Source organism: Hipposideros armiger, unplaced genomic scaffold, assembly GCF_001890085.2.
Source record: "Hipposideros armiger isolate ML-2016 unplaced genomic scaffold, ASM189008v1 scaffold_20, whole genome shotgun sequence".
NCBI lineage: Eukaryota > Metazoa > Chordata > Mammalia > Chiroptera > Hipposideridae > Hipposideros > Hipposideros armiger.
The window spans coordinates 5346803-5363049 of record NW_017731370.1 but is presented as its reverse complement, the minus strand read 5'-3'; the positions used below and the strand labels follow the sequence as shown (position 1 = coordinate 5363049).

General features: G+C 39.0%; 1 protein-coding gene across 2 annotated transcripts in view; it reads left to right on the top strand.

The window, feature by feature from the left end:
* The window catches only part of SNAP25 (synaptosome associated protein 25), a 31022-nt gene extending 15303 nt beyond the window's left edge, over positions 1 to 15719 (top strand). The window contains exons 3-6 of one of the 2 annotated variants that reach the window (XM_019635263.1): positions 2835 to 2952; positions 6582 to 6707; positions 9204 to 9348; positions 14431 to 15719. In XM_019635263.1, the coding sequence (XP_019490808.1) occupies positions 2835 to 2952; positions 6582 to 6707; positions 9204 to 9348; positions 14431 to 14499 (458 nt within the window). In that variant the 3' untranslated portion in view covers positions 14500 to 15719. Of the gene's footprint in view, positions 1 to 2550; positions 2669 to 2834; positions 2953 to 6581; positions 6708 to 9203; positions 9349 to 14430 lie in introns of both variants that reach the window. The other variant, XM_019635264.1, reaches the window with a different exon arrangement.
* The last annotated feature ends 528 nt before the right edge of the window (positions 15720 to 16247 follow it).

Genomic DNA, 16247 nt, shown 5'->3' with positions numbered 1-16247 from the left:
TACCAGAGTACCTGTTTTGACCCAAAATGTTACTCTTCTCTGAGGCTCAAAGAAAAAAGAGAAACCAACCAGAAAGCAAGCTAAGGGAGGGAAGGAGCAGTCAGCCCTAGACAATGCATTGCATCAACCTCCAAGATATTGCTGTCCACCTCAGAATGGAATAAGAATATTGGTTACTTTCAAGCATTTCCTGAGACATGTCATCATAGAAATTATTGATGTGCTATGAAGTCCCAATATGCCTAACATATCCTCAAACATAACTCTGTACACCCTAAAAGTTTGTATTATTTTTGGAATAGCTATGACAAAATGGTTCCACAATATTTTTTAAATTAAGCGTTTGACTTATAATTGTGTATAAAGACACATTCAACCAATATTGGTAGCTATAAAAAAGTTTTCTGAATCAACTTTTCTGAAAGCTCCCGAATTTCTCTTAGCTATGACCATCCCAAACAACCTGGTGGTCATGGCAAAACCCACTTCTGAGAAACATGAATTTGCACCTGCCTGTTTTTATTTTTAAACTTGAATTCTCTGGTTCAGAAGTCCCATACTCATGGACCAATTTTTATGTTACATCCTAATCCCTGGAGACATAATAAGTGGGGCTCCTGAAATGTAGTCAAAGAGTTAATGTTTTGGTCAAAAATATAAAGTCAAGAGAAACCCTTCAGGAAAAGCAAATACTCGAATATATATCCCAGGCCAGAATCTGTGTGTATTTCAACTGTCATTAATTGAGTCCAGCATGCTTTTCCTATGAGCCTAGACACTCCTTCAATCTCATCTCAGCCCCAGCACTCCAGGAAGCTATTAGCAATTATTCAATTGGGATTTGACACCCCTATTTCTATCTGTACTTAACATGGTTCTTCTTTTGATGATGTTCATCTCCTTTTGCCCTCACCCATCCCCTCATTTGATAGTTAATTTGATCTACAAACTAATTTATTGCATTCTTTCAAGGAAACTGGTATGAGGTATTCAGGAAAGTACAAAATCTTCTGGAATGTAAAAAATGGCCATTTTTTTTTCAGCCCTTTCAAGGATTGTCTTAAAATCATTACTTACTATCCCTGTATTTATCCAGCAAACGTTCACCAGCACTACACTGCCATTTCCTCCAGCTATCCAATGCAAGATGAACACTGAAATTTTGCTTTCACCAGTCATTTGAAAAGTATAGCAGAGACAACAGATTCCTAATAAGATGAATGCTGTTCTTCGGCCCCACAAAAGAGAAAACAATACATAGGCTCTTGCTATCCGAATATACCATCTCCCCAGTTTGGGTCTCTGGCGAATCTTCATTTTTCAGAATGATAATTTCCACTGTATGATTTAATAGGAAATTGTTTTTAAGTGATTACTTAAGCCCGTAGACTAGAAATATATTTATCAGTTATACTCTAATCATACCCGTATTCCCGGAAGCATAGGCATGTGAGCCTCAAAAGTATAGATGAAAAGAGGAATGGAAGTGTAATCAGGTTTTGTAATTAGACAACCAAGACATCCCCTTGCTGCTTTTCTTTAATGGTCTTAAAAAGCTGTCTTAAAAATCCTTTCATTGAACTTGTAGTTTACTCAATTTAGTGACACAGCTTCTGAAAAATTAATCAGTAGTGTGTGTAACCCTGGCAACCCAGGAGTACAATTCTTTTTTATGGCTATCGATCGATGTCTTAGATACACTAAGGTCAGCTTTGCTGCCAGCGGTGACTCAGTACTGTTCCATGTTCCAATCCGTTGCCCCTTCTCCAGAGACCCATGCACACATTTCCCTGGCTTCCTGCCTGGGGTTAGGATCTAGCATGTCCCCCATTATAGAGAATAGGAGATCAGCGGGCAGAGAAGTGAAATGCCTTCCAAAGTTTTCATAACAAGTCAGAGGATGAGATGAAGAATTTAAATGTTCCAGTACTTACAACATGGTGTGCTGATGTTGCTGTTTTTATGGCCTCTATGAATTAAGTATTCAACACCAAGAACTGCCCACCCTTGGCTAGACAGCCACTGTTAGGGGAAAAAAAGATCTGGAAGGCATTGCTAAGTATTGTGGTCGTTGTTATTGTCCCCAAAGAGGAAGATGAATCCTGTTTTCTACGCTTACCTGTTGAGGATGCTTAAAAACCAAGATAGAGACATTTGAAGGTTGAAGCAGATACTTTGTCTAGTAGCATTAAATCTGAATGCCTAGCACATAAACTAACATCCTGTCTTTTATTCTCTTGGGTGTTTTACTGGTGTCTGAGTAAGTGACTATACTGTGCTTTTTTCCTGGACACTCAGCATCAAACAGGCCTCCCTACCCCATCCCATCTTGTCTGAATTACAAACTATTTTGAGCATCGTTTTTGTTCATTTCCTTCTACCCGTGCCTGCGTAGGGCAGCAGAAGCAGTCTGCAGCAATGCATCCTCTCGGACAATGCATTGTAATATCTCTTTCTCTTTCAAATTCCGTTTCACATAGCCATTTCTCATGTTCTGTTGGAAACCCCCAAAAAATTCATTCCACACTGTCATCCCTTTGTCCTAACCAGAACAACTCGATCGTGTCGAAGAAGGCATGAACCATATCAACCAAGACATGAAGGAGGCCGAGAAAAATTTAAAAGATTTAGGGAAATGCTGTGGCCTTTTCATATGTCCTTGTAACAAGTAGGTACTGGGTACCAGCTCTAATCTGTGGCGTCCAGTTTTCTTTCTTTCTTTTTTTTTTTTTCTTTTTTAATGTCAAAGTGAATGTCTGAAGTTTTGTCTTTTTTTTCTTTGTCCTTTTCCATCTGCTTCATTCTGTGGGGATAAAATACTTGTGTTTAATCAGAACAACTGGAACGCATTGAGGAAGGGATGGACCAAATCAATAAGGACATGAAAGAAGCAGAAAAGAATTTGACGGACCTAGGAAAATTCTGCGGGCTTTGTGTGTGTCCCTGTAACAAGTAGGTGCTGCCTGCCTGCCTGAAGCTTTGGTTTCCCAAGGCCCATCTCCAAGCCTTGACAAGCTCATTCCTGCCAGGCACAAAGGCAGGATGAGCATGTGGCATGCAGAACAGATCAATACCGTCTCCAATGCATTCATCTCATAGCATAGATGATATTAGTGGGAGTTACTGTTGATGCATTAAAAATCAGGCATACTACAGTGAAAGCTTCACTGTCAGCAACTTTTACTGATGAACGTTTCAACATTTTCTGGAAAGTGTACCTAGAGACAGAGACTAGCCTCAAGAAAGAGGCACCCAATGCATTTTATTTTCTCTCAACCCCAAAAGCCAAAATGGCAGATATAGAAAAGACTGGGGGTAAGTTTGGAAGATGAAAAACACATATATCAAGATTTGATTTTTCAGAAGCAAAAGAGACAAGTAATTTGGCCCAAGTAAGCATTCTGTAAGTTAGAGAGTATGACAGTGATTCACCCTTTCAACTGCCAGCCAGTTACCAAATCTGATCAGTGATTAGACAGTAGGTGCTGCAGCTGCACCCAATGCAGAGGTGATGAGTCCTTCAGCAAGAAGTGCTCCAGCCTTACCCAAGCTGGGCACCCCCTCTCCAATTCTTCCTCTTGGACGATCTACCTGTACACCAGCCAAAATGTTGAAATGTGTAGATTTTGCATGCACGACATCACAAAACATTCAACTGTCCTAAAGGTCCTGCAACGCTTTTTTGGAATGTAGCAGATATGTGACATGTGGTTATAAAGGTTTGCAACAGAAAGAACCTGAAAACGAGGGTTCTGGAAGATAGTATCATTTGACTAGTGGTGAAAAAAAAATGCATGAGCGGATTTTCCAACATGCATTTGGAAAATTAAACCCCTTTACCTGATGTCCCTCACCCCTTCCACTCCCCTTTGAACAGACGCTTTTCCCTAAAAGCTCTCATGATCCTAGCTTTTAGAATAGAAATTGATGTCATTTCTAGCTGATTATATGACCATTCACATCCTTTAAACTTTGAGGCTGATTTAAAATATCCCACTTCCTGTTTAGGAGGGGAGGGGCTCAATTTACAAATAAATTTTAAAAAAATTTTTTAAAGAATGATCTACAGTAAAGTCTGATTAACTGGAATCTAGCTAACTGGAACCCTCAAATATATATGTATATATATATTTTTGCTCCTTTCTACTTTGGGCAAAAAAAAAAAAGACAAATGAACAAAAGGGGGGGAAATCACATCAGGGATTGAAAATGGTTTTTTTTTGAGGATAATCTGGTAGTTTCCAACCTTTCACTCAATCTTCATCCTATAACTTTCAGATTTAAGAGGACCAAACAATAAGAGTTGATCTTCAGACACATCAAGAGAAACCATAACCAAGGAATGATTTGATCACATTCACTTGATACCGTAAGACTAAGGCAGGAAGGTGGCTCAAGAACCTAACAGATATGCAATAATCATCCCTGAAGCAAAATTTTCCTCCATGGCTCACTGTTAATTGAAGTCATCTAATTTGCCAAAATGACTCATTGCTAAGTATTCCAGTTAGTCAAGATTTAACTGTATATCCTTCAGTGGCCACTCACCCCCAAGTGAGATTTCCACCTGTTTTATGATGATTTCCAGCAGATACATTTTCCCTATTCATCAACTGTGTGTGGAGGAAGGGTGAAGGCAGGGCCCCCTGGGATGGATTCTAATGTTCCAATAAAATGATGGCCCCTATGAATTCCACATATTAGTTGGCACTAATTCCTTATTGCACAAGAGACCCTAACTGAGCTTCAAAGCTTGACCGAAGTGTTCCCTATTGTGTGTAAATAATGCTGTAAAAACCATGTGTCACAATGCAGTGGCTGGTGGTGCCCTGGACTCTCCGGGGGCTTTGCCCTGTCTCGGCATGTTTCAAAGGATTATGATAGATGTACGGCAGTTATGTGAGTCTATGTGCAACATTGTGGGTGCAGTGATTCGCCTTCTTTCAGAAACGCAAACTTTCCTACCCCCTTTACTTTGCCAAAGATGGTATTCCAGACATTTACATAGCAGAAAACATCACAAAGTCCATATAACTTCTTTAACTGAGGCGGGAGGGGATGGGGAATTGGAAAATAAACAAAACCAGACTCTAGGCTCTATTAAAGTAGTTTTTGGATCCTGTCCCACTGAGTGAGCCCATGGCTGTTTCGCGCAGTAAATTCTGACAAAGGGCTGTGGCATTATACACTAGATTCCATTTGTCCAGTTTTCTAATTTGTCTCCAGGATAGTTTGATCCCTGATCTGCAAATATTAATATTAGAGCCAGTTTTAATAGATGGCTGTGGCTCTCTAATCAAAGTAAAAAATGGGTTAAATTCTGATATCTTGTAATAGAAAATGTGAACATGGGACCAAAAGAAGTTCTGTTGTTTTTGGACTAAAAAGCGTGTGGTTTCTACTATGCAAAGAACTTAAAAACATCTTTGATTGCTTTAAATTACAACACATCCACCAAAATAGGCTGCACATGTTTCTATTGGGCACAACAGGTATGCCTGGATTTTAAATTTGTCTCCAAGGCAGCTCAGTGAAATATAGCCCATGGAGACCACGCCAGTTCCAAACCTCTCTCCCCCTGTCACATCCCAGGATAGTTTGAAGTAGGAGTTTGTAATCACTCCCACCCTGCCCTTGAGCCCGACAAAGAAGCTATTGAAACTGCGTTTCAAATCCTCATGAAGGCTATTACTGTCCTGCTAGCGCCTTTTTCGAGAATGGTCAACTTCTGGAGTAGTTTGGCTTAAATGAGAATGCTTCACTTTCTACTCATGCCTGTAGCTGGTGCATGAAGAAGACGTAGAGGGATTTCCCTTTTTGGTGCTAGATGGCTTGTTCTCTCTTCTATTTTCCTGCATTCATTTCACTACGCCTCTTTTACTTTTTGTCTCTGTGGACAAAGGTTTGTACATCAACTCTGGATGTATAGTGACTGTTTGGAAGTACCGATATATTATCTAATTTAAAACACTTCAGAGGCAACTCAAAGACCATCACCCTTGGCCAACCACCAGTCCTTTATGTCCTTCATGCAGAGTTGGAATGGTTCGTTCCACACATGCACTGGGAGAAAAAATTAAATAGGGAATCTTTGCATGATGGTGTGTAAAAACTTGGTCAAGTGTGTTTTTCCTGATGACAGTGTGTTGCTGTGGTGTGATGTACACACTCTACTTGGCAGTCTTGTTTTATGTCTGTCTGCCAGTGTGTTTTTCTCTGTGTTTTGTGTCTCAAAATATAACTGTGTCATTGAAATATTATAGAACCAGCTACCTTAATCCTTGCCTTAAATCCAACTAAACCACAAAAATAAACCAAAATACAAACAAAATATGGGCAAAGGTTACAATCTTAACAATTGCCATTGACTTGATTGGAAATGAAATGCTGAGTAGCTGAGGCATGTGGTGGTGCTGGTGGTGGCCAACTGTTTGGGTCCAGATTATGATATATCGGTATTCTCTAATGCCTCAAATTAAAACTCATTTGCTTGGTTCAGTTCTTGGCTTGACGAGATAACCATAGCTGTGAGCTTGATGCTCCGCCCCCTTGTCTTGTCACTCACCCTCTTTTTTGTATAGGCTTAAATCAAGTGATGCTTACAAAAAAGCCTGGGGCAATAATCAGGATGGAGTGGTGGCCAGCCAGCCTGCTCGTGTGGTGGACGAACGAGAGCAGATGGCCATCAGTGGTGGCTTCATCCGCAGGTGAGCCTTGTGCAGCCAACACTGTAACAGTTGTCTATTTCTGAGTAACAAACAACCCCAAACTAAGTAGTTCTTAAAATAACACGCATTTTATTACTGATGAATCTGTATGTTGGCTTGGACAGTTTTTTTTGAGAGCCTCTCCTGGGCTCACTCATTCCTTGCAGATGGGTGTGGGATGATTCAAGATGGCCTCACTCATTTATCTGGAGCAGTCAATATTTGCTGGGGTTGGCTGGGGCTTTCAGCTGAGCGCCTCTGTTCTCCTTCATGTAGTCTCTCCAATAGGATAGCTCAGGTTTCTTACATCATGGTGAAAGCATCCCAAGGGGCAGGCTCCAATGCACAAGGATTTTGCTTGTGTCAGTTTTTGCTTGTGTCATGTTTGCCGAAGTTTCATCAAACAAAGCAAGTCACGTGACCACATCCAGGGTCAGTGCAGAAGCAAATAGGCATCACACTCCATGAGTTTAATTGAACAGAACTTACTGAAGAGATTATTTACAGGAGTGTTGGCCAGGTTAATAACAAGCAATGGTAAAGCACTTATGGACTAGCAATAGCAGGAAGAGTCCTGAAGGGATAGGAGAGAGCTGTTACCAGAACCTGACAATAGTTATGGCTGTGGGCAGAGGCTATAGGCAGAGAAATGCAGCCGCTGCTGAAACTAGCAGGAAAATAGAAAGGAAATAAATGCCTCACTCCTCTTGCTCTCCAGGCTCTCAGTGGCCACTAGCTGTAAAGCCTACTGGAAGACAGAGGGTGAGAACACCTAGGTGACACTGTTGTAGAGAGGTCAGCTTTTGGGGGCAGAGAACAAAAGTCAGAGAATGGATCTGGAGGTACAAATACAGAACACTGAGCATACCTGGATTCTTATTAATCATTTTCTTTCAGAGCTGGAAGCAAAAACCAACTGAAATATCTATTTTTAAAATCTCAGATTACACAGATTTGCCAATTCAGAACTCAGGTTTCAGGAGAACAGAATACAGAATAATAGTAACAAGTATTCCTGTTGTTGAAAAGAAGAAAAGCTCGTAGAAAACCTCACAGGTTACTATATCAGGACTCAACAGCGATTAGGGTAGTTATTTGTACAGCTCTCTATACCCAGGCCACTGTAGCTGACGTTGCCAAACTACAACCTAGATCAAGTGATGGGTCACTGTCATTTAGGTATAAGGTCTCAATATCTACCTAAAATCTCACAGATGACAATTCTATTCCTGTTTCTATCTGCTCTCAAGGAAACAAGACCAGGGGATCTGAATCCTAGCTGCACCTTAGAATGACCTAAGGGTATTTTTTCTTTTTTTTTAATATCAGTGCCTGGACCTAATCCACACCAATTGCATCAGAAACTTCAGAAGTGGGACCCAGGCATGTGATGTTTTTAAAGCTCCTCAGGTGATTCTAACATGTAATCAGGGCTGAGAACCATGGAACCAGAAATATGCCTTAGCTGTTGATGATTATTTAAATAAGCTTCTTCTCTACATTAGAAAGCTAGGAAGTTCCCCTTTAATTTTCTCTGACTGGGCTGCTTTAAAAACCTTATCAGGCTAGTCTGCATTGGGAGTTATCATGGGGGAAGGATTTTAATCCCTCTGAACATTTTTAACCCATCACCACCTACAGTGGGAAAATGTTAATTAGCTAGAACATTCTAGAATAAGTACCTACTGTTTGCAATAAAGAGTTACCATCTTCTTACCCTTCAAACTGAGCTATGGGAAAAAAATGGTAAGATGGTAAGGTACTTTGAGAGCCAGCTCCTTTCGCCCCACTCAAACTGGAACAATAACTTTTATCACAGTTTTCTTCCCCCTGAAATCACCCATTCAAAATGCCACCAAAAATCCCAGAGCACTGAAATCTGAGCAGATAAAAATCATCTTGAACAAATAGTTCCCTTTGGAATTTTTGGAAGCAAGAGGGATTCAGGGGCAAACTGTAATTATTGTTACTCTCCCCATTGATGTTGGTCCCAAATGGGAAAAAAGATGAACAGAGAAATTCTGTGACTTAGCACATGAGCTTTTTCTTTCACTCTGAACTTAACTCTTGGAGGTGTTGGTTGACATGTCAGAAAGAAAACCACTTTCTAACTAGTTCCATCTTCATTCTCTGACCTGGAATCTTCCCAACTAAAATACTTTTATCCTTAAAAAAATGAAAATTGGGGTAAACATTTGAAGGGAGAAAATGATGTGCTGGTGGAAGTGAGATAAATAGATAAACTACTTAACGTCTTCTTTAAAAACAGAAATTCAGGGGTCCAACAATGCATTTTTAAAATTATTATTTAAAAATATAATAAATGAAAATTATCTTTTGATGTATGAAAGCTAAACCATGTTTTCATATTGAGTGGAGATTATAGGTGGTAGGATTGATGCCTAGAGGTCTATGGATTTTTTCTAAATTTGAGGTCCTGGGTATTGGCTTTTTTTTCTCATTCTCTATCCACTAAAAGTTGCTCTTTGACACCAGGGTAACAAATGATGCCCGAGAAAATGAAATGGATGAAAACCTGGAGCAGGTCAGCGGCATCATTGGAAACCTCCGTCACATGGCCCTGGATATGGGCAATGAAATTGATACACAGAATCGCCAGATCGACAGGATCATGGAGAAGGTGAGCATGTGGCTAGTCAGCAAGTTTCCATTGCTCATCACGTCTTCTAAAATAGCCACTGAGAAAGCGTGAAGGGCATGAGACTCTCAAACCATTATATTGGATTCAGGCACACTGGTAGATGGAAATTTTCTCCTTAATTTTCCAAGATAAAAAGTTAGCAACAGAAAAGTAAATAAGAGGGTAGAATTTAATCTAGTAGATATTCCTCAAAGATACTTCTATTTCAGGCATTTTGCTAGGCACCACAGGATCTGTAAAGATGAGGACAATACCATTCCCACCGCCAAGAAACTCACAGCCTAAGGGAGGCAATTAGCCTCCAGATGAATTTACTACCACAGAAAATGTAATTCACCAAGAGAGCCACACATAAACTGCTAAGTATTATAGTTTAAAGGAGGAAAGATTTCAAGGATCAGGCAGTGGGAAAATCTCAAATAAAAAAAAAAGAGAGTTGAATTTGAATTGAGTCTTGAAAGATGCTGAGGAACTTGCCAAGTAGATATGGTGTAGGGATAGAATAGGAAAGGGAGAAGAGAATAGTTATTTTAGTTTAGCCAGAAGATGAATATAAACTTTCATTTTTTAAATGCCAAAGCTTTAATGATAGTTCAAAAAGGCCCAGATTTCATTTCCAGTCCTAAAATGCACATGTCCAGATCTCAAAGTAGGGAACATAATCTTATGAAATTTTGTTTACACGAGGACACCAGCTGTAGCTGTAAGACGGATCCCATAGTGTCACCATGAAACATAAGAGAGAGTGGCTAGAGTAGAGTGAGAAGGGGTGGGTTTGGGGGCTTGACATTGAAAGGAGATAGAAACACTAGAAAGCTTTTGTTAAAAGATTTAGGACAGCAAAACCTGATATCCCACACTATTCAAAACTGATATAGTTTCTATGTCCTTGTATTCCACCTCCTCCCCAATCAGTAGAGTCCTAAATATTGCTTGTAGGTTTTTTAATGTCCAAATGCCAAAAGGGAGAAATAGAAACATTATAGGTTAAATGGTAATTATGCATCTATAATCAATTTTAGTTGGCTAATCTTACATTGTGTGAGTTTATTCCCTGGGAGATATTAAAGTTTTGAGCCTGAGATCCTGAATCTCTGTTTAACAATTCATTCTACTTTGGTGAACAGAGAAGGATGCTTTTGAGATCTCTTGAGTCATAAGGCTAAATACTCAGTTTCTTGGTACCCAAGCAGTCTCCACTGACTTGAAAAAAGAATGAGTAGAAAAAAAAAGAAAAGAAGAATGAGTAGACATAAAGGGAACCCTATGCCTTATTGTGTTCTATGCACTCCATATTAAAAATATCTGGTCGCATAATATTTTGCCTGATAATAGTAAGCTACACAAATGTTAGTGTTGGCTGGCAAAATGCTTGTGCTTTGCTTACTTTTACAAGTCATGACATATTTATCATTGCGAAGAGCCTTTGATATACTAAAGCTTTTAAAGCTGAGCAAATCAATAGATTTTAGAACAATATTGAGAGTTTCAAAAAGCACTGGCGCCAATACAAACTGACCTAACCCATTATGGCCCAGAAAAGTGAACTAAGAAATAATTGCTGAACTGCCTTCCAACAGAAAAATGATTTGAAAAAACAAGAAGTATTCATTTTCTATCAATGGACCCAACTTATTCACAGATGTAAGGAGATAATGTAGCTCTAACACAATTAGAGTTCCAGAAGAAGTTTTACTAAGAGAGAAGGGTCAACCTTTATTGATAGAGTTAGACTTTCAGCAAGAAAAAGTGTTCCTGGGAAGGCAAGTGGCATTTTAATTCTGCCACTTTGCATTTCTAGTTTTCTTCTTTAGAGAAAACCTTTCATTTCAGGTCCAATTTACTGCAAGGACAAAGACTATGCAGCTCTATGGTTTAAGCAAAAGTCAAGCAAGTGAATGGGAAATGGCCATTATAGTTTGTATTATCCCTTGAATGCTGAATTGCTTAAGAAGTAGGGGAGGAGTCTAGTTGCCTTTGAATAACCAGCTTTCCACCCTCCCCCATAATTATAATCTGGACATGATTTAGTTAGAGCCCATTTCAACCCAGCATTGCCCTCAAATGATACATGTTATATGAGCTTCACAATTATTAATAGACTTCCACCTTCTCATGTGTGTTCTCACTTCTGATAATTGGAAATGGTGTGCAAAGGTCTCCCACATACATAAAATAAATTAAAATCACATACGAGGAGTTAAGAGAATTTTCTGATGTTTCTCCCATATTCTCTCATGACCCCAACAACAACCTTTACCCAATTCCACCAATCATGATCCTTTCTCATCACTTGGATTAATAGTGAAGTTTTGGGAGTTCAAAACAATGTAATTTTCAATGTATCCCCATGGACTGCCAAGAAATTACTTTGCTTATTTAAAAGCCTTGCTTTCTAATATATTTATATATATATATATATATATATATATATATATATATATATATATATACAATCTCTAAGGTTAAAAAGGTCCAATTCTTTCAGAAAACTACAAAAATGGAGCAAGTTTATATCAGATGCTTTATGGGAGCTGTTGCTAAGGAAATAAGTTAATGATGTTTAAACTTCTATTTAAAGTTCTCTCAGTGGTAGATGCCATGCACACATTGAAATACAGTGAGGCTGAAGCTTCAGCATTACTCAGATGCTCCTGTCAGTGAGGAAACATGGCATTTGAAAACTAAGATCTTGGGTCCAACAGGGTTTTCCTGCTCACCAGCTTCATAACCTGGTTTTCTCATTGAAAGATGATAAGAGGACAGTTCCAACCTGGGGTCAGAATGGGTTGCCATGTGAATTAATGAGCCTCCACTTCTGGAAGTCTGAGCTGCAGCCTAAAAGTCTAAAGCTGAGGAGATTTCCAGAGTGTTCAGAAGGGTGGGCTAAACAGCTCCTTCTAACACTCTTACTGGCTCTCCAGTGGGCATCCTGGCTTTCTCACAAAGGTAAATCATGTAGCCAGCAAGTTTAGAATCTTCTAAATAGAAATATGAAAACTGGGATGGGTTACATTTCATAAATAATATTCTAGAGCATATAAATAGAAGGAATTTACAGGGGCATTCTCCAAATACCAAGAAGACATCTAAAAGAAGATTATCTCAGGATGTTTTTCTAAAGGTACTAATTCTGTTATATGTGTAATAAAGATGTTATACCTTTTGTGTCAGGTATTGCTGTATGGGTTAGAATTTTGATATGCTTCAGAAAGAATTTAGGTGGAAATCACAGATGCTCATTGCACACAGGCCTGTTCCAACTCTTCCCAAATCCTTTGAAGAACCTCATGCTTGGCTTCGAAATATCCTCTTGCACCACCATGTGAAGCCTCACCAGTTCCTTCTTAATACACCTGGTCCTAGAACGTTTGCCTCCAGAAATGCCATCCGTTTTTTAAATGGGTGATTTGTCTCATTTGAGCTTTTCTCAGCATTCAGTCTGGAGAAATTGCATAATTTAATCTGTAGGAACATTTTACAATGGTCTCAGCCTGAAATTATCCTTTGCACAAAAGTGTCATTATTTCTGATAGGATTTGTATCTGAAGAAGGAAGATTTAAAAGCCAAGTAAAACTGGGGAGAATACCATTTTCCAAATTAGGAACCCAAAGTCAAAAATATGAGTTTATAGATCAAAATAATCAAGGAAAATTAATGCTCGCTTTTACTTGTTTTGAAAGGCAACTCTTCATAATCCAAACAGATGGTAAGGAATGATTGCCAGATAATTCAGAGTTATGTATAATCTAGAAATATTTCTATTTTAACTTGGCAAACTTCTATTTGAATATGGATAACTATAGTGTCCTGGGAATTCAGAATTAAACTGAATAAAGAAGACCCAACTTGATAGAGATTGCAACCCACTAAGCACAGTAGTAGATGCAATATCAGTAATTACTGGATAAATACTTGTTGATAGAAAAATGCTCAGTTTCCTAAGATCTTTATCTTTGCCTCTACTTGCTGACTTATATCTTTCTCAGTGGTGTTAGGAATATTTCATTTTCTGGGTGTAAAGGACTATCCTGGTAGCAGCCCTGGGTTTCATGCTGCATGTGCAGCAGAAGTAACTCAAGTAATAAGGAAATCAGTCAAGGCACAAAATTAGTTAAAGGCACCAGTGTTAAAACAAGTCAGCTATCAAACTTTTAGAAGTAAGTCTTCAGAAACAGGGCTTAAAAATTATTAAGCATCCTGAAGGCAAGCCAAGTTTTCACCCAATAACAATAATTGCAAGATAAGATATATTGAACACTTAATTTTTGCAAAACATTATTCTAAGCACATTATGTGTATAAATGCATTTCATCCTCACAGCAAAACTAAGAAGTAAAATGATTAACATAAGACTTAGCAGTGTGAACTCTAACTCCAGGTGGCTTGCCTTCTGACCCTGGTGTCTCCGTTTATTAGTACGATGACTTTAGACAAATGACCTAAATCCTCTCTGCTTGGTTTCCTCACTTGGAAAAGGGAACTGATAAAAGTACACACCTCAGTTGATGTCAATCTTGATGTTGCCACAGTTGAATGAGTGGAACATAGTAGACACTCATGTTCATTAGCATTACTCTTTATTACACCCCCCCGCCCTCCCCAATTTACAGATGAGAAAGCTGAGGCCTTCTTAATTAATTAACAAGATGTTAATTAATTTACTCAAAGTGACACTACTAATAAGTTATCATTCATGTGAACCCAACTAGACAACAGTAGTAATTCAACTCAATCCAACAGATGTGAATGCCTACCATAGAAGTCACTGGGTGTCATTTCAGGAGAGAAAGATAAATAATATAACTCTGCCCTCAAAAGAATGCTCTCTGGAGGAGGTAGGGGAAACCGTCATGAGACTAAGATCAAGCTTCTATGATCATGTCAAATACTGCCATAAGCAATGGTTTTACAAACACAAAATACAGGATGGTCAATTCTGATTGAGGAAATTTCAAGATGTCTTCACCCAAGAGAGAGCATCTGAACTGGACTCACAAGGATGAATGGAATGTGAATGGATAACCTGAATTCTATTTTGTTTTTTCCCTTTTTTCTAGGCTGATTCCAACAAAACCAGAATTGATGAGGCCAACCAACGTGCAACAAAGATGCTGGGGAGTGGTTAAATGTGCGCGCCTATGTTCTCCTCCAAATGCTGTCAGACAAGACAGCACCTTCATGCTTTTCTCATGGTATTACCTAGTAGGTCTGCACACATACACCCATAAGTCCACCCCCATTGTGAATGTTGTCTTGTGTCACCCATCAGCTTCCCAAAAATATTATGTGTCTTTTGTTCCTTCTGGGTCTCTTTCTTTCCAAAGGTTGTATATAGCAGTCATTTGGTGGCTCTAACTTCCTGCATAAGATGTCTTGGGTTCATTGTTATTTTTCTCTCCTCAGTGGCGTTTTCTGAATGACAACAATGTAGGAATGCTCAATGTGCTGTTGATTCTTTCAATACACAGTATTGTTCTTGTAAAACTGTGACATTCCACAGAGCTGCTGCCACGGTCCTTTTTTTTGGGTATCAGGCTCTGAAACTCAAAATTTGCTGTCTTTGGTTTCTCATGGCTATCATCTGTCTTTATGATTTCATGATTAGACAATGTGGAATTACATAACAGGCATTGCACTAAAAGTGATGTGATTTATGCATTTATGCATGAGAACTAAATAGATTTTTAGATTCCTACTTAAACAAAATCTTTCCATGACAGTAGCATACTGATGAGAAAACACACATACATGCAACAGCAACAACAAAACAACAAAGCATGCTCAGTATTGAGACACTGTCAAGATTAAGTTATACCAGCAAAACTGCAGTAGTGTCACTTTCTTTCTGTCAATATATAGACGTATTAACCATAATCATCCTTTTTTTAAAAAAAAGAATTTTAAACAAAGATGGATTTGACACACTCACCATTTAATCATGTCCAGCAAAATAAATGTTTGGTTGAAATTATGTCAAATGGATGTAATATAGGGTTTGTTTGCTGCTTTTGAAGGCTGTGTTTTGGAGAAAGCAATCTTGCTGTGAAACAGTGTGGAGATGTAAATTTTATAAGGCTGACTCTTATTAATCACCATTTCCCCTGTGGTTTGTTATCAGTACAATTCTCTGTTGCTTAACCTAGAGCTATGCACACCAAATTCCTGAGATGTTTAGTAGCTGATAAAGAAACCTTTAAAAATAATATAAATGAATGAAATATAGATAAACTGTGAGATAAATATCATTACAGCATGTAATATTAAATTCCTCCTGTCTCCTCTGTCAGTTTGTGAAGTGATTGACATTTTGTAGCTAGCTTAAAATTATTAAAAATTATAGACTCCAGATGTCTGCTTTAATTTCTTCATGGACCCCTTCTGATTTTGCACTCACACAAGAAGAGGAAGCCTGGTTATTCCATCCCATTGCTCCTAAGTATCCAGTTATGTGTGTGGAGGACACTATATGGGAAAAACAAAGTTGTCTCTCTCTCTTTTTTTTTAATTGGGGAATTGGAGGAGAGGAACAGTGTTGGGGAATTGGGGAGGAGGACCAGCCAAGTTGTTGTTCTTCAATCTTAGTTGTGGAGGGTGCCAGTCGCCATCTGGCTGCATGTCGGCAGCTCATGGTCTCTAAGCTCAAGGTGCTGTGTTACAATCTTAGTTGCAGGTGGGCATAGCCACCATCTCATGCACGAGTCAAACCAGCAGCCTTGTTGTTAAGAGCACACACTCTATCCACTGAACCATCCGTCCAGCAGCTCAGCTCTAAGTGCTGAGTTCAGTCTTAGTTGCAGGAGGGCGTAGCCCACCATCAAACAGGCAGTCTTGTTAGGAACACGTGCTCTCACCAGCTGAGCTGTCCTGCCACCTG